Raw genomic sequence first — 24,774 nt, forward strand, 5'->3', positions numbered from 1 at the left:
TTACCATTATAACATACCTCTGTTCTCCTGTTTCTGATATCTAACAATAGTTAGATGAACTTGTGTATATTCCAAAATATTGGAATATTTCTTGTAAATTATTCTTCTCGAACTAAAGTTCGGATTCATAATTTTTTCGAAATTCTCCTTCTCATACATTTAGTTACTATTAATAATAAAATTTTCGTGTTTGAAATAAATTAACCATGCTCTGATACCATTTTCGGGAGCGCGGGGATCAATTAAACCAATTAAACTTAAATAGGAAAAGAAGGGCAATTTTGGCATTTTGAAACTTATTTTCTCTCTCCAGGTACCTAAACCAAAGTTGGTTTTCAAAGTGTACTGATACACAATTTACCCTTATTTTAATTAACAATGAAGTTCTCAATGGTTACCTGACACTATATTTTTGGTTTGGATATAATTATGTCAGCTTTGATTAAATATATTTTATTATGACAATCCTACCAACAAGTCGTTGTAGTATAGTGGTGAGTATTCCCGCCTGTCACGCGGGTGACCCGGGTTCGATCCCCGGCAACGGCGAGTTAATCATTTTTTGCAATATTTTTAAAAAACTAGCTGCGGTAATATCGCATCGAGGATACACGATTTTAAATAAAAGACAGACACGTGGTACAAATAGTAAATACATGACCAGTACCACGTCACGTTTTGGCAGCTGTTCATATAGAACCCCCGATGGGAAAAGGCTCCATTCCGAAAGCTTTCTTCTGAAATTTCAAATCCCCAAGCTGAAATTTGTTCCAAATTTTTCCTCGAACAGGTATAGCTTCGATCACCCATCTAATTATTTGTTGAAAATTCTTTATAGGAGTTTTCTGCTTAATTTTTATCTCCTTACATTGGTTCCTCAGTAGATGGTTCTGTTGTTAGCTTTAATTGCGTTAAATCAAATTGTTTAGAGAGAATTTTGCAGATACTACAGTATATAATTGTTGTTGGGTATCCACCACAAGCTCTCGGTAAATGTGCTTCTAATTCGATATTAATTAGTGCCGCAAGTTTCCAAGTCAAGTTCCCTCGTGGGCAGTATATTTATATTTCGTCGATCTTGACTACTTCTTCATGGACTAGAAGTGTTCAATTACCATCAATAGATGTAAGTATACACCTTGGATGCTATAGTTTTAGGTATTTATTTCATAGTTTGCAACTTGTTAAAGCATGAAACTGTGGTCAGTCCACCTCCAAAGACCTCGAGTTCTCACGAAAAAAGTGGTTTTTTACAATTAAGATGTCGTGTTTCTGAAGTTCTAGTCTCGAAAGCTATTTTGATGTTTACACGATATATTTATTTCATACTAGAAAAATGCACGTGCGTTGCACGTAAAAAACTAAATTACCGAAAATATATGTACTAAATTTTAATAATATTTAAATGAATTAAAACATGGTTAATAACATTTATCAACTGAAACAAACTAAGTCATAAAAAATAAAAAATCATGACCATAGACGGTATATAAATCAGAGTAAGTATCTTATCCACTTGACAAACTTTCCAATATGCTTCTTGGTTGATTTTGACAACTCAACAGCTCTTTGTCGTAGTTTGTTATAATATACATATAACTATTTTGATATGCTCAACAAGTATCTGATCGTCTTTAGCATCTATTATGTTATTTACAATCCTTATCCGGGATCTAACATGCTCGTAGTTTGCTTCTTTATCACGACATTTTTTCGATTTTCTATATTGTTTTTATTTGATAATCTTATTTTTCCGACTATTTTTTTATTGTTAAATGATTTTTCAACTTTTGACAATCATCAACTATAACTCCTAAGAAAAAATGCTTTTACTCGTGATAAATTTTCAATTGTGACTAAAAGTATTTATAACTTATATATTCTTCAACAACATAACCAATGAATGGTGTTGCACCTTTTCAAATATTGTGATATTTGTGATATCATTTTTATATATTTAGTATCAATATTATCAACATATAGCTGTGAGGTTAATAAATTTTTAACAACTATTTCTCAATCAGTGTAAGAAAAATACTTGAAATATCTTCAAATGGCTATATCTTATAATTGTGTCCTCATTTAATTTGACACAATTCAAGAAAGTCATCTTGATCGTCATTTTTTGGAAGCTTTGAAATAATGATTGCGAGCATCATGTCATGAGGATGATATAGTTTCAATCTCATTTGTTGCGTTTAGAAAATAATATTATATTATTCATTGAAACAAAATAAATTTTCTTCTATCGAGTTTATATTTTGTTTTATAATATTTTATATCTTGTGGAACGACATACAAAATTAATTATTGTATTTTAAAAAGCTTGAGAAGATGTACGAATAATGTAATTAAGATATGCATATGAGATATCATTCAAATATATGTCAAAGTATTTGACTTATTCAATATCTCATCTAATAATATAACCATTTAGATTTGATGAGCATTTAATGATAGTCAAAGTTAATTTGATGAAATATTGTAGAATTTTATTTGAATTTCAATATTTTGCTAAGTGAATTTATTTGACGAGGAGTTTTCTATGCTACCATCATATATGTTATGAATTAGCTAGTTAGACACTTTGACTAAAAAAAGAGACAAAAACAATCTCGTATCACCTCGAAATATATCGAGATAATATTGGAGAAAATAAAGTGAAACTGACTCAATGTCTCAATAAAATGCACAGAATTGATCTGTTATATTGTGTCAACAAAGTTTTAGAATTGTTCTCATACCATTATAAATAGAATGAGAATTATGCACAATTTGTTATTCATGTATTTCTTTTTCTAAATGAAGAATTTTTTCTTTTTGAAAAAACTATTTTATTGAGAAATATTGACATTTTATATGACATTCATATGTCACACAACCATGAAGTAGCAACATAATCATTATATAACACTTAACGTACACATACAATTCTTCAATTCCTTCTTCATTATGTTTCGTTGAAATTTAAATCTGAATCTTTCTCGATCTTAACATTTTGCTTTAAATATGATTTAATATATATGTATATGTTTCATGTTACTTAATTATACCTAATTTCAAATATCTATAAAAAATGTGCTTGAATTATATCATACAGAAATTAGGACATAGTATGTAGGACCGAACACTTGCCGCTTTACCAAAAACTATAGCTAGTAGTAATGGTACAACTCAAATCTTTTAAATCGCGCAGCAGCTCAAGCACCACAGTTCGGCCGCTCAAGCAAGCAGGGACAATTATTGCATCCAACAATCTTCCTCCCAATAATTGCACTCCTTGCAATCAATGGAATCGAACCCGTGACCTTGGCTCTGATACCAGACCGAGCGCTTGCCGTTTTACCAAAAGCTATAGCTAATAGTAATTGTGCAACTCAAATCTTTTCAACCGCGCAGCAGCTCAAGTACCACGGTTCGACCGCTCAACCAAGCAGGGACAATTATCGCACTCAACATAGTAATACACAACATTATTTTATTTATTTAACATGTATTTTTTTCATCAACTATGTTTGTCAAAACTTTTTTGTTCAAAATTTGACGCATTTCGTAGACTATATGTATGAAAAACCAAGAAATTATATAATTCACAGAAACCATTTACTATTCTCTTCGAAGAACAGAAGACACAAAATATGTGGCTTTGATTGATGTACTCTCATACTTATTTTTATATAAACAACAAGACACGTCATATAATATCAGAAAAATCAATTATCGCCAACAATACTAACCAAAACGAATAAAAAAATCATAACACAAACAACATCGATAAGAAAAAAAATGATAACTCAAAGTTTAAAAATAATTTATTTAGTACAATAACAAAAAATTTGAAGTATATACGAGCAATAAAAAGCATAAATCACTCTCAAATTAAATATTAACTTATATTATTCACAATCTGTAGAAATTTTCCAATTTTTTTTTTCAAATAAAGAGAAGAAGCCTTATTAATGTCATCGTTTTATAGATATTTATTCCACTTCTTTAAAAAACACATGAAAAATGGTGCCTTGAAATCATAATAAAACTATTTAGAAAAGCAGCCGTAAAAATATAATACAAAGTCACACAATTTTTCTTAAATCATATAAAAATATTAGACTATTGACTAACTATATCTAGCAACAACAAAGCATGCGTTAACTTGTGATATAATTAAAATTTAGAATAATGCATAATCATTGAATTAGAGCAAAATCGCATGCCAAAAATCTACTGGATATTATATATTTTAATAATTTATCCATATTTGTCGTTCACCAGAGGACTCTTAGACCTACCAAATTTTGTAGTTCACCTATTATTTTCATGATAAATAATATTACAAAAATAATATAAGCAAGAACATAAAAACTCAAATTAAAATGCCTTCTATCAATTTAAGTAAAAAAAATCGATTAGAGAATATAATAATGTCGTAAAAAATTTAAATATTGATTTATAGACAGAAGTTTGAAAATATATTTGCCCCAATAAATAAAAATTTTTATCTCTTGATATTCTGAGACATAAGGTAAAAACGAAGAAATATTTCAATCTTTTTAATATTTTCTAAGTCACTTTAAACTAAGTAATCTACGCAAACAGAAAGCATGCATTATGTGTTTAAAAATTAACAAAATATCTCAACAATAAAAAATTGAAAAATAACCGTTTTTGTTGGATATTTGATTTTGTTTTCTCTTTTCTTTGTGTAAACAAACAAATCACATAAACAATGCAAACACAATTACATGATCAATACAAAAGACATATAACAATCAAACATGTTAATGCTAGGGTAAAAAAAAACTCCTCTCATTGCAAGAACACAAAATGATCAAATGGAGCATATTATTTAGTAATATTTATTTAGCAGCATTTATAAAAAAATTGACTAAATAACTTAAAAACAGTGTTTGAAATCACTTAAAGACAAATATTTCTCTCAATCACATATCTCTATTGACACTTAAAAGTCTGAAAATATTTTTATTCTAAATGAGAGAAAGAAATTTTGTATGACATTAATATTTATAAATAATTTATTTTTATTCAATCCGACTCATTTCCCTTTGTCTTCCTGTTATTATTTGACGGCAATGTATAAATTTAAGTAACTAAAATTAAATTTAAAGTAAATTAAAATAATAATTAGTTTGATTGAGTTAAATACACTATTAATGATCTTATTGAACTAAGATAAAAAAAAAATGAATTAAATAACACCATTAACATGACAAATTGTAAAACAAAAAAATAATATAATAGTAAGCTCACAAATGAAAGTCATATACTTAATAGATTAATAATAGATAATATGTTATTTAGTAATATGTATTTAGCATCATATATTGAAAATTGATTAAAAAAATATGTATTAATGATTATTATTAAATGAAGGTAAGGATATTTATGTAAATTCACAATTCACATTCATATATTTATATTAGTAGTAATAGTATTAGTATAGATAGATATAGATTATTTGTAAGGTTTTTTCACAAAACAACTTTTAATCTCGGCTATTGAATTTAAAAGTTTAGTAATTAGTAAATGAATAATAAGGATAAGGATTAAAAGTTTAGTAATTAGTAAATAAATAATAAGGATAAGGACAAAAGAGTAAATGCATAATTGTAATTAATAGATAATAATAAGGACAATGTGGTAAATTCACAATTCAATCTGTATAAGTAAATAAATAATAAGGACAAGGACAAAAGAGTAAATGCATAATTGTAAATAATAATTAATAATAAGGATTGAATTTAAAAGTTTAGTAATTAGTAATTAGTAAATAAATAATAAGGATAAGGACAAAAGAGTAAATGCATAATTGTAATTAATAGATAATAATAAGGATAAGGACAATGTGGTAAATTCACAATTCAATCTGTATATTTATATAGACTAGAAAAGTGCACGTGCGTTGCACGTGGAAACGATTTTATTTAAGATAAAATTATTTGATATAATAAATAAAAATGAAAATTATATTTTTTATAAATTCATATTAATTACATATATGAAATTTACATGTTTTCACATGTTTATTTTAATTAATTTACTTTTCGTTATATAATTTTGTTTGTTATTTCTGTGTACATGTCAAGTTTTAATAACAAGTACGGATATCGTCCGACAGAACTTGATATATTACAAATCTACATTAAAAACAATTCTTTAATTAACTTGAACAAAAACTTGAATAAATTAATAAAGTAAATTTAAATTAAAATAAAAGGATGAAACAAACACAATTTAAATAACTTAAATTAAAATAATTAATAAAGGACTGTTCGAATATCGGTTAACGCACATATCAATTCTTAATCAATGCTTTTGAAGGAATTCATTATTTTATCAATATACTATGTCAAATTATATTTAACTAATTCAACAACATACAATAACCAAGTGTCCTTTTGTTATTTAATAATTGAAATTACAACAATGAATGGTGGATTTCTCTAGCTTTCGTTTTTTAGTCTATGACTATCAGCATATACTCAATCTCATATGTTGTTAGGACCGGCTAGATGTTTAGAGGGGATGAATGAATACCTATTAAAACTTTCGGTATGATTGGTTTGAGCTAACAAAATACAATCGCTTTATCTCAACTCAGTTGAGTTACAAGTCAACAAGGTAAAATATATGCGCAGAAAAAGAATTGTGTTCAAAGTTGAACCAAATAGATACTAACACGATAATCGGCAGATGCAGTTGTCCTAATGCCAAAAATATTCATGGTGTTCAGTAGTTTTTCGTTGATGAAAATACTGTTAGACAACCAATTCAAGCTGATTTTGATGGTGAAAATGGAGAAGAAATGCAGCATCCTTTGGAGAATGCATAATCTGTAGAGTACAAGCAACAACCAATAATCAATCTACATATTTCAGTCAATGAGACAGAAAATGAACAAAGATCTCAACGATTTAAAAGAAGAGCAACATGGATGACAAATTATGAGGCAACTGGTAATAACCAAATTAAAGATTAATTTGTTCATTTTGCTCTATTTTCATATTGTAATCCAGCAGCTTTCGAAGAAGGTGTCAAAGAATCAAAATAGCAAAAGTCAATGGATGCTGAAATCACATCCATCGATAAAAATAAAACTTGGGAACTCATCGAGCTTCCAAAAGGTCAAAAATGATGTGTGAAGTAGATTCACAAGAGTAAATTGAAAGAAAATGGAAAGCCGACAAATTCAAGGCACCGTTGGTAGCAAAAGATTACAAACAAGAGTTTGGAGTCTGTTATAAAGAAATATTTGCTCAGTTGCAAGACATGATACGATCAGATTGGTAATTGCTTTAGTAGCGCAATATTCATGGTCTATCTTCTATTTGGCTGTGAAATCGGCGTTCTTACATGGAGACTTGGAAGAACATATATGTATCCATCAACCTGCTTGTTATATTAAGTTGGAAATGAGCATAAAGTGTATAAATTGGAAAAAAAAACTTTGTATGGGCTAAAGCAAGTCCCACGAGCTTAGTATAGTCAAATTGAGACTTATTTTTTAAGGTATGTTTTCAAAAAAGTCCATATGAGTATAAACTTTGTACAAAATTGAAGATGAAGGAAAAATCTCATTGTTTGTTTATATGTTAATGATCTTATATTCACTGAAAATGATAGTGTCATGTTTGAAAAATTTAAGAAGTCCATGATGGTTGAGTTTGATATGTCGGATCTTGGAAAAATGCATTATTTTCTTGGTATGAAGTAGTTCAATCTACTTATGAGATTTTTATTTCACAAAAGAAACATGTTCACAAAGTTTTGTGCAGATTTAATATGAAGAAATGTAATTCTGCAAGTACTCCCGTAGAGTATGGTTTGAAGCTAACAAAAAGTTGTGAAGGAAAGAAGATTGACAACACATTTTACAAGCAAATTGTTGGAAGCTTAATGTATTTGACAGCAACAATGTCGGATATTATGTATTCTTTCAGTCTCATAAGCAGATACATTGAGAATCCTACAGAAATGCATTTTTAAGCTGTTAAGAGGATTTTAGTATTTTACAATGCCTCCAACGAACACAAGAACTTGGTCTCTACTATAAGAAAGGAGAACAATCAGATTTGATGGATTTTTTGTGATAGTGATTATGGAGGAGATTGAGATGATAGAAAAAGAACTTAAGGATATGATTTTTTTCTTAGATCAAGCGGTTGTTCCATGCACTTCGAAGAAACAATCAATTGTTACTTTATCAACCATTGAAGCTAAATTTGTTGCATCAACTTAACGTGCATGTCAAGCTAATTGGTTGAGAAAAATTCTTGCAGAGCTTAAATTCAAGAATCATGATCCTTTTGCAATTTATTATGATAATAGTTTAGCAATAAAACTATCAAAGAATCTAGTCCTCCATGGAAGAAGCAAGCTCATTGATGTGAAATATCAATTTTAAGTGACTTCACAAAGAATGAAACAATTGATCTCATCTATTGCAGAAGTGAAAACCAAGTAGCTGACATGTTTACCAAGTCCCTGAAAATGACTGCATTTCATAAACTAAGGGAGCTACTTGGTATTAACATACTACAAAACAAATTTGAGGGATGATGTTCTAATTAAGCCGATGTTGACCTTATCGGTTTAAGGGAGAGATTATTGAATTGTTAAAGGTTTGTCGAAGTACTTAGTTATCTGTCTTGTCAAATAAAGTTTGTTAGTCATTGTTTATTATTAACAAAGTATTACAGAAAATAATTATCTTAGCATATTTGTTATTTCATGGTTTAGTGGTCAAATACTGTTGCTATTTTTATGGTTCTTTCCATATGTGTATTTGCCTATAAAAGGCTCATTGCTGAATAAATAAAATATATAACAGAAAACAAAATGCTTCTCTTTGTTTGATTTATATTTTATTCTCTCAACCACTAACCACAAATCTATATGTTCATTTAACTTGAAGTTTTAAAAATACAGTTCGAACCATTTTTGCTTATAAAACGTATATGTTTATTTGGCTTGAAGTTTAAAAAATTAAGTTCGAACTATTTTTTGTTATGAAACATAGAAAATATATTGTATGTTTAAAAAATATTAATAGTAGTCTACTTTATTATGTGAAAGAATGCATAATAAAAAAATATGTAAGAAATATTAATAGTATTCAACTTTTTATTTGAAATAATGCATAGTTATGTATCAATTAAATAAATAAATAAATAAATTAAATTAAATTAAAAATATATCAATTATTAACTAATAATGGGAAAATAATGCATAATTATGTATTAATCTATCAATTAAATAAATTAACTTTATTTAACTTGAAGTTTAAAAAATTAAGTCTGAACCTCTAACAAAAAAATTATATGTTTATGTAACTTGAAGTTTAAAAAAATATAGAAAATATTTATAGTTTAAAAAATTAAGTCCGGACCGCTAACCAAAAAATTATATGTTCATGTAACTTCAAGTTTAAAAAAACATAAAAAATATATTTAAAAATAGAAAATATATTGTAGGTTTAAAAAATATTAACCACAAATTTATATGTTCATTTAACTTGAAGTTTAAAAAATAAAGTTTGAAATATTTTTAGTTATAAAACATATATGTTTTTTTAACTTGAAGTTTAAAAAATTAAGTTCGAACCGCTAACCAAAAATTTATATGTTCATGTAACATGAAGTTTAAAAAATTAAGTTCGAATCATTTTTGGTTATAAAACATAGAAAATATATTAAAAAATAGAAAACACATTGTAGGTTTAAAAAATACTAACCACAAATTTATATGTTCATTTAACTTGAAGTTTAAAAAATATAGTTTGAACTATTTTTAGTTATAATAAAACATTTATGTTTTTTTAATTTGAAGTTTAAAAAATTAAGTCCGAATAGCTAATCAAAAATTTATATGTTCATGTAACTTGAAGTTTAAAAAAACATAGAAAATATATTAAAAAATAAAAAATATATTGTAGGTTAAAAAAAATGCTAACCATATATTTATATGTTCATTTAAATTGAAATTTAAAAAATAAAGATTGAACTATTTTTAGTTATAAAACATATATGTTTTTTTGATTTGAAGTTTAAAAAATTATGTCCGAATCGCTAACCAAAAATTTATTTAACTTGAAATTTAAAAAATTAAGTACGAACCGCTAACCCAAAATTTATATATTCATGTAACTTGAAGTTTAAAAAATTAAGTTCGAACCATTTTTGGTTATAAAACATAGAAAATATATTAAAAAATAGAAAATATATTGTAGGTTTAAAAAATACTAATCATAAATTTATATGTTCATTTCACTTGAAGTTTAAAAAATAAAGTTTGAAGTTATAAAACATATATGTTTTTTTTTTAATTTGAAGTTTAAAAAATTAAGTTCGAACCGCTAACCAAAAATTTATATGTTCATGTAACTTGAAGTTTAAAAAAACATAGAAAATATATTTAAAAAATAGAAAATATATTGTAGGTTTAAAAAATACTAATCATAAATTTATATGTTCATTTAAATTGAATTTTAAAAAATAAAGTTTGAACTATTTTTATTTATAAAACATATATGTTTTTTAACTTAAAGTTTAAAAAATTAAGTACGAATTGCTAACCAAAAATTTATATATATGTTCATTTAACTTGAAGTTTAAAAAATAAAGTTTGAACTATTTTTAGGTATAAAACATATATGTTTAAAAAACAAAGTTTGAATTATTTTTAGTTATAAAACATATATGTTTTTTTTTTAATTTGAAGTTTAAAAAATTAAGTCCGAACCGTTAACCAAAAATTTATATGTTAATGTAACTTGAAGTTTAAAAAAACATAGAAAATATATTTAAAAAATAGAAAATATATTGTAGGTTTAAAAAATACTAACCATAAATTTATATGTTCATTTAAATTGAAGTTTAAAAAATAAAGTTTGAACTATTTTTATTTATAAAACATATATGTTTTTTTAACCTAAAGTTTAAAAAGTTAAGTCCGAATTGCTAACCAAAAATTTATATATATGTTCATTTAACTTGAAGTTTAAAATATAAAGTTTGAACTATTTTTAGATATAAAACATATATGTTTTTTTAACTTGAAGTTTTAAAAATTAAATCCAAACCATTTTTGATTATAAAGCTTAGAAAATATATTGATGTGAAATAATGCATAGTAAAATGTATTAATTAAACAAATTAGGTAATTAGATAAGAAAATTGAAAAGTCACCTAAATAAATAAATAAGACATTAATTAAGTAATAGTTGGAAAAGGGTAACCAAGTAAATTCACAATTCAAACTCATATAAGAATATATCTATGTTTTTTTAACTTGAAGTTTTAAAAATTAAATCCAAACCATTTTTGATTATAAAGCTTAGAAAATATATTGATGTGAAATAATGCATAGTAAAATGTATTAATTAAACAAATTAGGTAATTAGATAAGAAAATTGAAAAGTCACCTAAATAAATAAATAAGACATTAATTAAGTAATAGTTGGAAAAGGGTAACCAAGTAAATTCACAATTCAAACTCATATAAGAAAATTGAAAAGTCACCTAAATAAATAAATAAGACATTAATTAAGTAATAGTTGGAAAAGGCTAACCAAGTAAATTCACAATTCAAACTAATAAATAAATAAGACATTAATTAAGTAATAGTTGGAAAAGGGTAACCAAGTAAATTCACAATTCAAACTCATATATTTATAATAGTATTAGAAGTGTTAGATTAGATATAGATTCTATTGATAGAAATTTACCGCTCGCTTTTACTTGAGAAAATGTTTCTTCCCGTTTAAACTTCTACTTCATGACTCCAGGCTACCTCGTCAAATTCTCGTGTTTACATGAAAGTAATGGTTATTTTGAATTTCAGCATCATGCAGTTTAGAAGTATTACCAATAAAGACAAAGGAATTTCTTGAATTCTGAAATCAACGGCTGGCTTTTGATAATTTGAATTAAGTCTAGAGTTTACTCTTGCTTCAGAATTAACTGCTTTTTATTCATTTAAATATTTTATAATTTATAATAATGAGTATCTCTCATCCTTTGAAAATGCTCGGGGCTTTTTAATTTACATTGTAATCCACAGTATTACAAAATCCATATACTTTCTCTCATTTCTGGACGACCTATTGCGGCTTAAACATAAACTTGTGGTTATTTGCTCACATGAAACTTCTTACTCGAGAAAGACTGATTTTTGTTAACGACAAATGTTGTGTACTGTGTCAGCTTGCAGAAGATTCGGTGTTGCACTTGTACTTTGATTCCCAAGGAAATCCACCATGGCAAACTTTCTTGGTCAATCCGGAACAATTAACTCAATGGATAGAAGAAGCTGTTCAGAAGGCCATGGCAGAAAAGATATCTCCTAGTAGTAGCCGGGCACCCTGTGAGAAAGGGCCCCGAGAAAAATCTCCTTCTTGGGATGGAACGAAGGCTGAAAAAGAGGAAAGTTCCCAGGAAGGCTCCAAGGCTATTACAGTACCTGAAGAACTAGAAGACTTGAGACAAAAAGTGATAACACTGGAATGGAAGGACATGCCAGGTCCCCTCGGAATTCTGAAGTTCAACCAAGAAGGTGTCCTTTCTCCACTCATATAGTCAATGAACCCTTGCCTGCCCACTATAAATCAGCAAACATTAGAGAATATGACGAGAAATCGGACCCTGAAGAGCACTTGACTCGTTTTAAAAACATGACCATGTTGCATTGTTATGGCGATGAAATCAAGTGTATAACTTTCTTTGTGGTTACTCTCCCCAGGACTCGAGACTAGCTTTGAGGTTATGTGCGTTCCATCAGGAATGCTATCATGATACGAGTGAGTGCAAGCACTACTAGCCGGATTCTGGTGGCCTACTATGAATACAGACGCCCAGAAAATAGTACAGTCTTGTAAAGGATGTCAAAGTCATGGTAATTGTGCAAGGAATATGAACAGACAGGTACAAAATTCAAAGCGACATCTGACCTTTTGACTACTAGGGCTTACCTCATGCTTACGTTAGCCCTATGCCACATGAGTTTCCTGCTCAAAACTATTTCTTGTCGACTGTTTAAAAGAGAGAATGGTGATACCCCGGGAGTATCCTATTCTTGGGTCATCTCCAAGGTGGACTTAGGATAGCCCGGAAAGTCGGCAGGGGCAAGGTTCATCTTGGAGCCCGGGTGGTAAGAGTTCGGTTAAATCTTTGGAGGGTCCGCGTAGCAAAGCCCGGGTGACGAGCATCCGAGGGGAGTTCTGCCACCAGGATGCTTTCTCGAGCATTACAGTATATGTGTCACGTTTGAATTCATAAGTATGGGACGCCATGACTGGATCATCATTCGGAAGCTTTTCAAAGCACGCAAGAGTGATGTGACTCGATCGGAATAGGCGTTGGTTGTCAAACTCAACAATGTCAAGTAAACAAGGCATTGGCAACCATACATCATGAGTAGCAGCTGGGTACTGAAAACAAAGTTCTCATTGATTTCCTCCTATAAATACCAGGCTTGTCTGATATTAATGCATTCAGATATATATTTTCTGGCAAAAGAATATTCAATGTCTTCAAAAAATACTTGACTGACTTGAGTGTAGGAGTAGCTACGTCTTAAAACTCTCCTGTACCCCACTAACGATCTATGTTATTCTTAAGTGTGCAGATACTTCCGAAGCCAGGGAGACCCTTTCCTGAAAAAAATAACCCGACTTGGTGAAATTGCTCACCTATCTCATACCCAATTCACAAGGTTACGTCAGTATTCGATTTTGTCTTCATGCATCTTAATTCTTATGTTCATAATTTTGAGGCTTTTGTAAGAGAATAGCCAAGGAGAACCCTTTCCTGATAAAATATAACCTGACCCGGTGAAATTGCGCACATATCTCATACCCAATTCACCAGGTCACGTCGGTATTCGATTTTGTCTTCATGCATCTTAATTCTTATGTTCATGATTTGTGGCTTTTGTGCTGGTTCACAATCAATTCAACATCATTAAACGTGATACTGTCCTGAGACTACTCTATAACTTTTGAAGTCTGGTTAGAGTCTATTATATCAGCACAAGCTTGTTGAATGTGAGAGTTTACCTATTGCAGTTTGATTGACGGTTTGGTACCTGATAATACACAAAGGTCCCTTACTTCAATCTTACAATCATTTTTGATCGGAAATAATGAATGAGCTCTCAAAACCTCTCCTTTATGCTATGTTCTTGTTGTGGTATAAACGGGGTCGAGGCTGATTCAGGAATCCCACATAAAGGTGGTGACAAAATGGAGTGAGATGGGGTGATCTATTTTGGAGGGAGACTCTTTTAGTTTGTCTTCACCGTAAACTTGGAACTTCGGCCTTGGGGTCATGCTACATTAATTTTACTAGCATTTGGACATGCTATGGTTGGAAGGCATGTGGGGATGTGATTGAGAAAGATTTGACAATGAGGCCAAGAAGTGATAGTTGATATTCATGCATGTTAGTGTTTTCAATAATTGGTTGTAAATCTCAAGTGCTTTTCCAATATGAACACCAACGTTGAAATAGAAATTGTCCTCTTGTTTCAGTTGCCACTTCCATTGTTTCTTTTGTCATTTTTTTTATTTCAATGCATGTTTTTTTTCCAAAAAATACTCCTATAATTTAATAATAATATAATATAATATAATAAATAATGTAAGCAATACATTCATTTATATAGGTCTGTATTATCAGAACTGCCATGAGACACAATCAAACAGGGTATCTAATATGAACTTATCTTATGGCGTGTAAATATAATTTCCGGGACAGAGAAGACAAATACAAAAAGGCTTTGGCTACCACCCGGGTGACGTGGCAATATCCCATTGGCTTGTTGACCGGTTCAATGATCGAGGAGACAACCCTTCTGGCCCGACACTGTACTAAAACTCTTTTGCCACAACATGATAATTGAGTTGCGAGAATAAAATAATAACCAGAATTTTATTTTATTTTTCGTCTGAATTTTTTTTTTCTTGATCAATTATTCAAAAATAAATAAAAACTGAAATTACAAATATATAAAAAAAAAATGTCTTTGAGACCATTGGTGTGCAACTGGAGTGGGTCCAGTCTGGCACAAAAGTTTCAGCATACTGCATTTACAGGTTAAACTTGCTCTCAATAATACATGCACATTTATGTTTTATTGTTGTTATTAATTAATTTTGTTGAAACCCTTAACACATAAACACAGATTCTTCCACACTCGGGGAAAGCAGGGGAGAAGCGTACTCCTCGTGAGTGCTCTACATTCTATCCTACAATCCTCCAATTATTATTATATGTATAATCGAATAGACTAAAGGCTGCATTTTGGGGAAGGAGAATTCCTGAAAATGATGTGGGAGGCCGGAGGATCGTCGGCATCGTCGTCGGCAGCTGGAGGAGCCGGTGGAAGTGGCGGAGGCTGCGGGGATGGCGGTGGTGGGGGTGATGGAGCAGGGAGGAGGAAGCCATCTTGGAGAGAAAGAGAGAATAATAGGAGACGAGAGAGGCGGAGGAGAGCAATGGCGGCCAAGATTTATTCGGGGTTAAGGGCACAGGGGAATTATAATCTGCCTAAGCACTGTGACAATAATGAAGTGCTCAAAGCTCTTTGTGCTGAAGCTGGTTGGGTCGTTGAGCCTGATGGCACAACTTATCGCAAGGTAAAGTAACTTAATTTTCTTTTTTGGAATCTGGGGTGCTGATTTTATGTCTGGATCTTTCCTGTTGAAGGTGATTTCTAGGGTTTTTAATGGGGTATCCTTGGATTTGTGAGATCTGTGCCTTCAAGATAGATGCCTGTTTTCTATGTTTGGATCAAGATTGGTGTTTTCTTCATTATTATTTCTAGCTATTTTTTTGCTACTTTTTCTTCCTATTAATCTGTGACAGGGGATATACATGTTTACAAGTGGATCTACTTGTCTATTTTCTGTAATCCACTGTTTTATAATTCACGTGAGAAAAAAGAAAAGCTCTATCCTGATCTGCTGTTCTCGTGTTGTTGCATTTGCCCTTGGTTTCTAAAAATTGTCTGCAAATTCAGCCGAAATAATTAATCTTGTTAGTTTCTTGAGATCTTGATAGCTAATTATACTTTCGCGAATATTTGTGGAAAAAGACTTCATTAAATTATGATCAGATTTTTCTCTACTGCCTCATTTGCATCAATATTTTTCTCTACTGCCTCATTTGCATCAATTGTATCTTCTTTGTATGGTCATTTTTGTCTGTGAAGTTCGTCAAATTGCAAATTTCTGGAGAATCTGAGTTTATGCATCGATTATGTACAGGGAGGCAAGCCATGTCCAATGGAAATCGGAGGGACCTCAACTAATATTACCCCGTGTTCTTCAAGAAATCCAAGCCCTCCATCTTCGTATTTTGCTAGTCCAATTCCTTCGTATCAACCGAGCCCATCTTCCTCCTCATTCCCCAGCCCATCTCGCCATGATGGCAATGCTCCTCCTCACCCATTCGCCTTCCTCCTTAATTCACTCCCTACTGCTCTTCCATCTCTCCGAATATCAAACAGTGCTCCCGTCACCCCACCTCTTTCCTCTCCTACAAGAATCCCAAAACAAACTTTCACTTTGGAAACTCTTGCTAAAGAATCCATGTCTGCGTTTAATATCCCTTTCTTTGCTGCATCTGCCCCAGCCAGTCCAACTCGTGCTCAGCGTTTTACGCCAACTACCATACCTGAGTGTGACGAGTTCTCGGACACCTCAACTATAGATTCCTTGAAATGGATGAACTTTCAAGCATATGCCAATGCAGTTAATGTCGTTCCAACTTCACCAACTTTTAACCTTGTGAACCCTGCTGTTCAGCAAGTTCCTTCCAAGAATGCAGCATCAGACAAGGGAAAGGGCATAGATTTTGGCTTGGAGAATATGGCAGTGAAGCCATGGGAAGGGGAGATGATTCATGAGGTTGGAATGGATGATCTTGAGCTCACACTAGGTAGTGGGAATACTCGAAATTAAATCATCGGCTAAAAAACTCTCGAATTTGGCATTGGGTCCATCTGCCTGTGTAACTATGAGCATGCAAAAGCAGTATAATTTCTTCAGAAGTACACATCCATGGTGAAAGATGACGAGTTGGAAATAAGAATAGCTTGCCATTGCAAAAGGATTGGAGCTTGAATGAGTTTCGGGTTCTAGATTGGATTGGTTTTTTCAGTTGTCATGTGTTCACTCTTTTATTCTATTTTTCAATTATTAGTAATTATTTTTCCGGCCTAGTTACAAGCATTATATATAGTATGTTTATGTTCTTTTTCTTCCATTGTGATCAAGAACTATGTTATTTGTTGTAGACTGGTGGATTCATCCACAGCTGAGCAGTTTGATGTTTATTCTATTAATCAATGGTGAATTTATTCATATTTGCTACGTACTATTTTTGTTATGTAGTTGGAATTAATGATTATGCTATTTTTTTACATCAGTAGATTTTTCGATACCATAGAGTAGGACGCGCAAGGCAGCTTTGTTTAAAAATATAAGTTCTAAATATAATTTCGAGACTCTATTTTTATTATAATTTTTTAGTTGGATCCTGCATATAATCTCATTAATACCTTGGCAAGTTAGAACCATTTTAATATGTGTGGTCACTATTGGGAACAAATTGGAATTTTTTCATGATTTAAATTTATATTTCACCTTTTTTATCTTTTACTCCATTATACATTCTCCAAGAAAACAGATGTGAGGACAGAATATTCTCTGAATTGATGCTTCTTTCGTATATGAATAAATAGACTTTTATAAGTTACAAGCTCTCTTTTTTTTCACGCCTTATTGACGTTTTCCATGTTAGTGTCTTTTTTCTTTTTCCGATGACATTAGATCATATGGTTCTCATATTTTTTTGGAAGTTGACATATATATTGATGATCCAAAGACTAATATTTTACCACGTCATCGAAAAGAAATATGAATCACCTTTTAATATTTTTTTTGAATTTAATGTATTTTGCTTCATTTGTCTATTCATATATTAAAGTAACTTTGGCCAACATTTTTTAGAATTTTGGGTGAATGCTTTGTTGAAATTAGGAGGTCGTTTTTATTGCTGTCTGGATGTAGGGTTAGGGGCATATCCTTTATCATTATTGTTATTATTATCTTTAAATATTTGGTTTGATTTTTTCTTTTGCTAGAGCTTAATGCAAGGGATTCTGTCACATGTAGTGCTTGATACATGATTGTTCTTTCTCACTCTATTTGTCAACAAAAAGAAATATAAGTGGCTTGGGTTCAAGTATAAACTTTAATCAGGAATAAATTTTACCTATATCTAATTTTTTTTACCTATAAAAATGTGAATTGAAAGATCAAGTTTTGCCACCGTGAATTTTCTAATTTGTATTTAAATTGTATGTTGTTTGGATTTAATTGATAAAAGGTTTTAATAAATGACATTGGTCAATCTTTTGTTTTGAAAACTAACATTCTCTAGTGTATCTTTCAAAAAAAAAAAACAATTTAATCAAGGTTGTTTTATTAACTATATATTCTATCTATAAAAGTATGAATAAAAGACAATTTTTTGCATTATGAATTTTCTAATTTGTCTTTAAATTGTGTGTTGTTTGGATTTAATTTCTGAAAGATTTTTTTTAATTATATTAAATTAAATGTTTGGATTTAATTTCTGAAACATTTGCAAACTACGAAATTGATGAAAAATTTTGCCTATGATATACGATGAAAATATTAATTATATTAAATTAAATGTGATAAAAATAAATAAATTTTATACAAAAAAAAAATCTTTTGAAATGCTTAATCTAACACACATCAAGTAAATGAAGTAATTAAGGAATGAATTTATTGATTTCTCCTCAAAATTTCTTCCTGTGGGATCCGAATCTCCAGCTCCAAATCCTCACCCTCAAAACTATATGATCCCAGTGAAGCCTAGCTCAAACAACAGACTTCTTGACCCTTCTCGAAATCTACCCTAGCCAAGCGAGATGGGGTCGATAAATTGCTGAAAATCTCGCGCTACGCCTCCAAGATCCTCCTCGCCTCGTCCATCCTCACGCAGCAACCCCTCGTCACTCGCCTCAAGTCCTTCGAATCGAGCGTAGGCATCAGCCGCAAGGCGTTTCGTTTGGGTAAATTCGTTCAAGATGTCAACACTTTGCGTTCGACCCGTTTCACAACTCGCTTGAACTTGATTCTTCCCGTGATCGCATATGGTGGTGAGGGCTTGAATTATTTCATCGAACAATTTGTGTGGTTTGAAAAATCTGGGCTGATTGATAAAGGGACCTGCCCGCATTGCAGAAATGGAGTGCCTGGTGCGAATTTGTGGGGTATTTTGGTAGTATAAGCTTGAAAGTGCGAGAATTGTGGACCCTTGATGCGGAAGAGAAGTGTTTGGTGGTAATCATTGATTTGGCGATGTTGAGGGGGATTGCCTGTGGGGAGGAGCAGGGGGAAAGCTTAGGAAATTGAGAGAAAAGAAGCTCATGAAGAGGCTTTCTGTGGTTCAAGATTTGGCAGATGGATTGATGTCTTTGGCCGATATTAGAGAGCAGTGGCAGGCTATCATCGCCCGTGCTGGTATCAGCCGCTGGCCTGCTCTCGGCTCTTATTAGTTCTCACGAGAATTGGGTTTCTTACTGAAAGTTTGAAGTTCAAATAATAAGTGTGGGAACCAGAATGTGAAACCACAAGGATTTAAATGGGTTCCTTTTTTGGCTACTTGTATTAGTTGACACCAATCTTCTAATAAAGAGATCTTTTTTCTCGTGCTCACGAGTTTTCAAGCCTTTTTTGGTTGGTTGTATTAGTTGACACAGTTGGGTATTAAACGGCTTCCTGCTTCAGAAATTGTCTTGAAGCCTTGAAGAGGCTTTATATTTGTTTTTAAGCTTAATTATAAGTTTGAGATCGCAGATTCTTTGAGGAATGTAGCATACGCTACCCATTGTGAAGATAGATTGAGCGCATAAACGTACATTTCTTGATTGTGTATTCTCTTATCGCAGCAGTTTCTGATGTGGTTTCAAGCAAATTTTATGATTATTTACTGAATCCGTGTGTGTTTCCCATTTAGAGTTGACACAATCAAGCAGTGAACAATAGAAAGCGGCATATGAACAGCACAAGCATGATTAATGATACTTTGTTTTGGAGTTGTCGATTTATAACATATACTGCTAACACAAAATACTCAGTAAAGATGGAATACCGGAAACAATCACCGAGGAGGGAGGGGTACAAAAGAGCGCACCATAATTCACAGATTATTCCCTCCAAGATCGCATTTTTGCTACATTTTTCTTGAATGTAACACAGAAAACATCAACAAGCTCAAGACACTGACCCATTTTGTTCCTTTTTCAGATATTTCAAAAGCAAGGATATGATACGAAGCCATCTCTCCTCCTACCTTTCCTTGATTGAGCCGTTTGAAGACCTTTTCAATTCCCAAGGTGGTAAGCATCCTTTTAAAGGAGATTGTAGTAACAATGAAGAAGTAGACAATTGCCTTTGCCTCGATGAGATGGATGAGAGACAGCTGAAAGTACTTCTTAGCCTTCTCTTCTCGCTGTAGTCAAATGCTTGGTATTTGGGATCATGTTGCACAGCTGTAATTTTAAGGGCTTCAGGTAGTACGCAGTTGAAGATTGAACCTGGGTTTGACAGAACAAAATTAGCCACCAAGATGCAGGAAAGGACCTAGGATTTCGATTGGTTAAGACGGACTTAAGGGGGCTTAAATTTTGCTTTTAAATAAACAAATCATAAAATATCGTTTTTTTCAATTTGAATGCCAAGATGACTAAGATTAAGACAAAAGTTCTAGGTGGGAAGCCCTTATAAGGGTCCGAGCTGGAACATCGCGTGAGGTAGGAGATAGAAAATCTAGCAATTCTTGATTTCAATCAAGAACAAACGTAAATTATGCATTAGCCAAATATGCACTAGAACGCATTGTGGATTATTGAATAACATAATTAAAGCAATCTGCAAAAGAAAATCACCTAATTTCGCAAGTCGATTTACCCATTTTGGAATTCTTTTCCCTGTCAACTTGTAACACGTGTCTTTGCAAAAATGGTTGCAGTTCTTTACAATCAAGTGATATGAGTCACCATTGTAACTTGCAGCTTGACGTTCCATGAACTCTCGAACCTGAGAAGCATTCATTGATGTAGTACCGATGAATATGGACTTCCTGAACTTAAATCCAGGGCATTGTCGAGGCTCAACTTCAAAGACACCGCTCGATGGATAATCGTGAGCACCAAAAGCATACTCTACACCATGAACTGTAAAGCACACAAAAGGGCACGCAAAAGGGTTGGTTCTTTGTCAAGGGATCGAGGATCTACAAAGTTTTCACACTTAACATAACATTAAAATTCTAAATCGTGAATTAAACGAAGTTACACAAGACAAACGAGAAATAAGAACCAGAAACAAATAGTCACAAACCAGAAAACAAGTAGTCACAAAAAATATATAATAAAAGTTACCTTCTACTCCAGAGTGGAAAATGCCAAGGCCGGCCCAGTAAACATAGCCATTCATGGGTGTCAAGTCATATACGTTGAGATAAACAGGAGTATTTTTGGCACCATCGTCATCTGACTTCACTTTCAAAAACAAACAGAAACGCTGAGCTGATTTTCCCGAAACATGGAGGGGGACTATGGATTTCAACTTTTTCTTCAACCCCAATGTCATGACGTATCTATAGGGCAACTGAACACCAAACAAGACCCTATAGCATCTGAGGCATCTGGGTTAAACATAAGAGTACAAAGTCAAGAAGCAACAGCGTAGGTGAACATTCAGGTTTCTCAAGGTAATGCAACCGCACGGGGTAACTGAACAAAAATAAAGATAAAAGGGGGGTGGATTATTTCTCTGTGTTTTTAACCGTCATTAAATTTTCTATCGATTTCCAGTATACAACAAATCATCTGTCGACTGAAAGAAAATTCTTTCAACGGTGAATAATAGAGACATAAACAATAATAAACCTCTCATCTCCAATTCATATTCTCGGCGCATCTTAGTGTAGCTTCTTCTTCTATTGTGACCTCAGACATGTCGAAATAATTAATTCAAGATCACATGAATCCGAGTCCTTATTACTTGAAAATCACATAGAATTGGGTACTAAATGTTTGTCTGTTACCAGATAATTATCTTTTCAAGGTAACACTTTCAGATACAGATAAACTACCACACCTTTTCGTCATCTAATCTCTCAAATGTATTGCATTATGATGCTTCTGAGTATATTTTGCCAATGTATAATCAATTTCAAGTCAGCCACTAAACACCATAAAACCTTGCTTTTCAAAATATGATCCGTGATATCTCAGTTAGACTTAGTTGAACAAGGACAAAAGGTTCAAATCTATGAATTCGAACAAGAAAAAAAACTTTTCCAAGAGAAATAATAGTATAAAACTTGATTAAAATAGCAAAACCAGAAACTTTAGAAAATTAATATTTGATGTGGTTTTTGTTAGTTGTCCACACATCGATTGGATAAAATACCTGGAAGTTGCATATATGGACTTGGACAAACCTCTCCCCTTGAGCTAGCTTTTGGGGTTGAGTTAGGTCCAAGTTCCAATCTTAACACGGTATCAAAGCTCAGGTTCCACCGTTATGTGTTGGACTGCCCATAGTTGGGCTACCCGTTCTGCTCATCGTTGCGTCATTTGTAAACTTCACGCTCCAGATGTTCATTCCTGGGCGTGAGGAAGTAGTTAGTTGTCCCCACATCGGTTGGATAAAATACCTGGAAGTTGGATATATGGACTTGGACAATCCTCCCCCCTTGAGCTAGCTTTTGGGGTTGAGTTAGGTCCAAGTTCCAATCTTAACAATTTTCAACTTCTGAAAGTCAACATTGACAGGAGTGGGAAGCCACTAATAGCTCCACCTCTACAACTGTTGATTATATAAATCTTGAATATGATAAAAGGTAAATATTTGATATTTTCCAGCCATACATTAATAGAATAGCCATCAGCTGAATTTGGTTGTAAATTGGCGCGAACAATGAGGTACAACTTAAGAAGTTCCAAAGATCACTATCATTTTACCTTATAGGAGTTGGAATATGCTTCCATTCTTCAATCAACTCCTCGAAAATCACGAAATAGGTAAGATAGAAAAAAGAACTTGACGATAAAGTATCAAACCAAAGAATAGGGAAGAAAATTTGGATATGCCGATTTAAAACATATGCCTTACATGTTCTGGCATAATATATTCAACGGTTTTTATCAAGTCAGCATGAACCAGAAAATAAATAAACACCCACATTTAAACTGTAAAATAATGAACTAAAAAGTAATTTAATATTCAGGTTAATGTCATCAACAAGATAAAGCAGTTTATAGGCAACTTACTGCAGACGTTCAAGCAGAACAAGAGGGACAATACATTTAATTTAAATAAAAGTTTAATATAATCATAGAATTGGTTACAGAATCGCCAAATAACGGAAGAAATATAATTTCTAAACAGAAGGGTACCTTCTTGAATTTCACATTTTATATAAACATAAAGATCTCTTGAACACAAAGGATGTTTCCCAAGCCTTGAGTAGCAAATGCTGAACCATCATAAAGTAAAATAAATTAACGGAATTTTGAGCGGAGATCCCTGCATTTAGTGAATTAAGTCCAAGACACCGACCAGAAGTCATGAAATCAGATTCAGATTTTCTAACGAGCCCACAATCTTATCAGATCTTGTTCTCTACTTCCACCCTTTGCAGCAAAGTACAAAATAAAAATCAAGAAACAGAACATTCAACAAATTCGTGAAAAAGCAGATCAGGGCTCAACCAATTACCACAGGAATCTACCTAATTACACAACCAAAAGGGGGAAAATGAACTGCTCCCACTATTAAGGGGGAAAACCCAAACTTTTGCCCAAATAACAGAAACTCAAGAACAAGAAAAACAAAGCTTCAGGCAGAGAGACTCACGGATATAAGTGGAAATGGCATTGGCGGGCAGGCTAAAGATTCCACCTTTCAGCTTCTTCAGACACTGAATTAAATTTCTGTACAAAAAGAATGTAATTTTAGTGTGTGAAAGTGAGAGAGAGCACCAGGAGATTAATTAATTAGCACAAGCGTCTCTTTCTCTCCCTAGATTAATAGCGTACATTCATTGTTTTCTGACAAATCCCAGGTTAAAGAACCACTGGAAAATGCAAACAAATTCCTTGAACTCACTAACAAAATCACCCTTTAATCCTAAACAAATTGTAGTACCAGAAGCTAGTTAGTCTAGCACTAAAAGATAAAAGAAGGAAAAAAAAGTAGAGAAAGAATTGTCCACGAAGAGACCCTAAGTTTTGGAAGTGAAAGGAGAAACTGACACAACGCAAAACAATTATCTCTCTGCTTTTTGTTTATAATTCTTTTTAAGACATGGGCTTTTTATTCATCTTTGACCGCAAATAGTTGGAAGAATAAAATTCGAGCTTTCTCTTATTACCCCTTTCTTTAATCTCTCACTTTGTTTACAGATGTTGAGAATAAAGTTACACTGACAAAAGCAGGGAAATAAGAGAGTAAATGACATGCCAATGAATGAGAGAACACCACAATGAACTACAGAGAGAGAGTTCTCTTTTTCCTTTAACCTTTGTGGGATTCTATGTTTTTTGGGCATTCGTCAATTTCTACTGAAATATAACTGAAAATTTGCTCCAAATTATATATATATATATATATATATATATATTTTAACTATGTTTATTTTAATTCTATTT

General features: G+C 31.8%; 3 protein-coding genes, 1 non-coding gene and 1 pseudogene across 19 annotated transcripts; 4 read left to right on the plus strand and 1 right to left on the minus strand.

Annotated features, from left to right (window-relative positions):
• The first annotated feature begins 378 nt into the window (after positions 1-378).
• On the plus strand, positions 379-12,741 carry LOC140817235 (uncharacterized). Its single transcript, XM_073176876.1, has 4 exons — positions 379-393; positions 716-790; positions 944-1,126; positions 12,222-12,741. The coding sequence occupies exons 1-4, from the start codon at positions 379-381 to the stop codon at positions 12,591-12,593; spliced, it is 645 nt and encodes a 214-aa protein (XP_073032977.1). The 3' UTR covers positions 12,594-12,741.
• On the plus strand, positions 478-549 carry TRNAD-GUC (transfer RNA aspartic acid (anticodon GUC)). The gene has a single exon. It is a non-coding gene; the product is annotated as a tRNA-Asp (tRNA).
• Positions 12,742-15,140: 2,399 nt separating the features above from the next.
• Positions 15,141-17,380, plus strand: LOC140816296 (protein BRASSINAZOLE-RESISTANT 2-like). Its single transcript, XM_073175461.1, has 2 exons — positions 15,141-15,652; positions 16,283-17,380. Exons 1-2 carry the CDS (start codon positions 15,341-15,343, stop codon positions 16,976-16,978), a joined length of 1,008 nt encoding a protein of 335 aa, XP_073031562.1. The 5' UTR covers positions 15,141-15,340; the 3' UTR covers positions 16,979-17,380.
• Positions 17,381-18,819: 1,439 nt separating this feature from the next.
• On the plus strand, positions 18,820-19,861 carry LOC140817236 (peroxisomal membrane protein 11A-like; annotated as a pseudogene).
• A 248-nt stretch (positions 19,862-20,109) lies between these two features.
• Positions 20,110-24,402, minus strand: LOC140817150 (deSI-like protein At4g17486). 16 transcript variants are annotated; one of them, XM_073176762.1, is made up of 7 exons: positions 24,347-24,402; positions 24,163-24,253; positions 23,981-24,057; positions 23,086-23,123; positions 21,496-21,761; positions 21,001-21,288; positions 20,110-20,649 (listed from the first exon to the last, which is right to left on the minus strand). In XM_073176762.1, exons 3-7 carry the CDS (start codon positions 23,999-24,001, stop codon positions 20,402-20,404), a joined length of 861 nt encoding a protein of 286 aa, XP_073032863.1. In that variant the 5' UTR covers positions 24,002-24,057; positions 24,163-24,253; positions 24,347-24,402; the 3' UTR covers positions 20,110-20,401. The 16 variants fall into 16 exon arrangements, with proteins under 16 accessions (XP_073032863.1, XP_073032862.1, XP_073032877.1 ...); XM_073176761.1 differs by having other exon boundaries at positions 24,163-24,400; XM_073176776.1 differs by having other exon boundaries at positions 23,086-23,113; positions 24,163-24,398.
• Between the last annotated feature and the right edge of the window lie 372 nt (positions 24,403-24,774).

The sequence above is a fragment of the Primulina eburnea genome, chromosome 16 (genome assembly GCF_022965805.1).
Source record: "Primulina eburnea isolate SZY01 chromosome 16, ASM2296580v1, whole genome shotgun sequence".
NCBI lineage: Eukaryota > Viridiplantae > Streptophyta > Magnoliopsida > Lamiales > Gesneriaceae > Primulina > Primulina eburnea.

Bases quoted from the DNA above. Each gene is read 5' to 3' on its own strand.
- LOC140817235 (XM_073176876.1), top strand. The intron at 791-943 runs GTATAGCTTCGA...AGAATTTTGCAG, and splicing joins CCAAATTTTTCCTCGAACAG to ATACTACAGTATATAATTGT. The intron at 1,127-12,221 runs GTAAGTATACAC...GTACTGTGTCAG, and splicing joins TTCAATTACCATCAATAGAT to CTTGCAGAAGATTCGGTGTT.
- LOC140816296 (XM_073175461.1), top strand. From the start codon at position 15,341: ATGATGTGGGAGGCCGGAGGATCGTCGGCATCGTCGTCGGCAGCTGGA. The intron at 15,653-16,282 runs GTAAAGTAACTT...GATTATGTACAG, and splicing joins ATGGCACAACTTATCGCAAG to GGAGGCAAGCCATGTCCAAT.
- LOC140817150 (XM_073176762.1), bottom strand. From the start codon at position 24,001: ATGCCATTTCCACTTATATCC. The intron at 23,124-23,980 runs GTGAGTCTCTCT...ATTTTCGAGGAG, and splicing joins TGCCATTTCCACTTATATCC to TTGATTGAAGAATGGAAGCA. The intron at 21,289-21,495 runs GTAACTTTTATT...TGTGCTTTACAG, and splicing joins TTTCCACTCTGGAGTAGAAG to TTCATGGTGTAGAGTATGCT.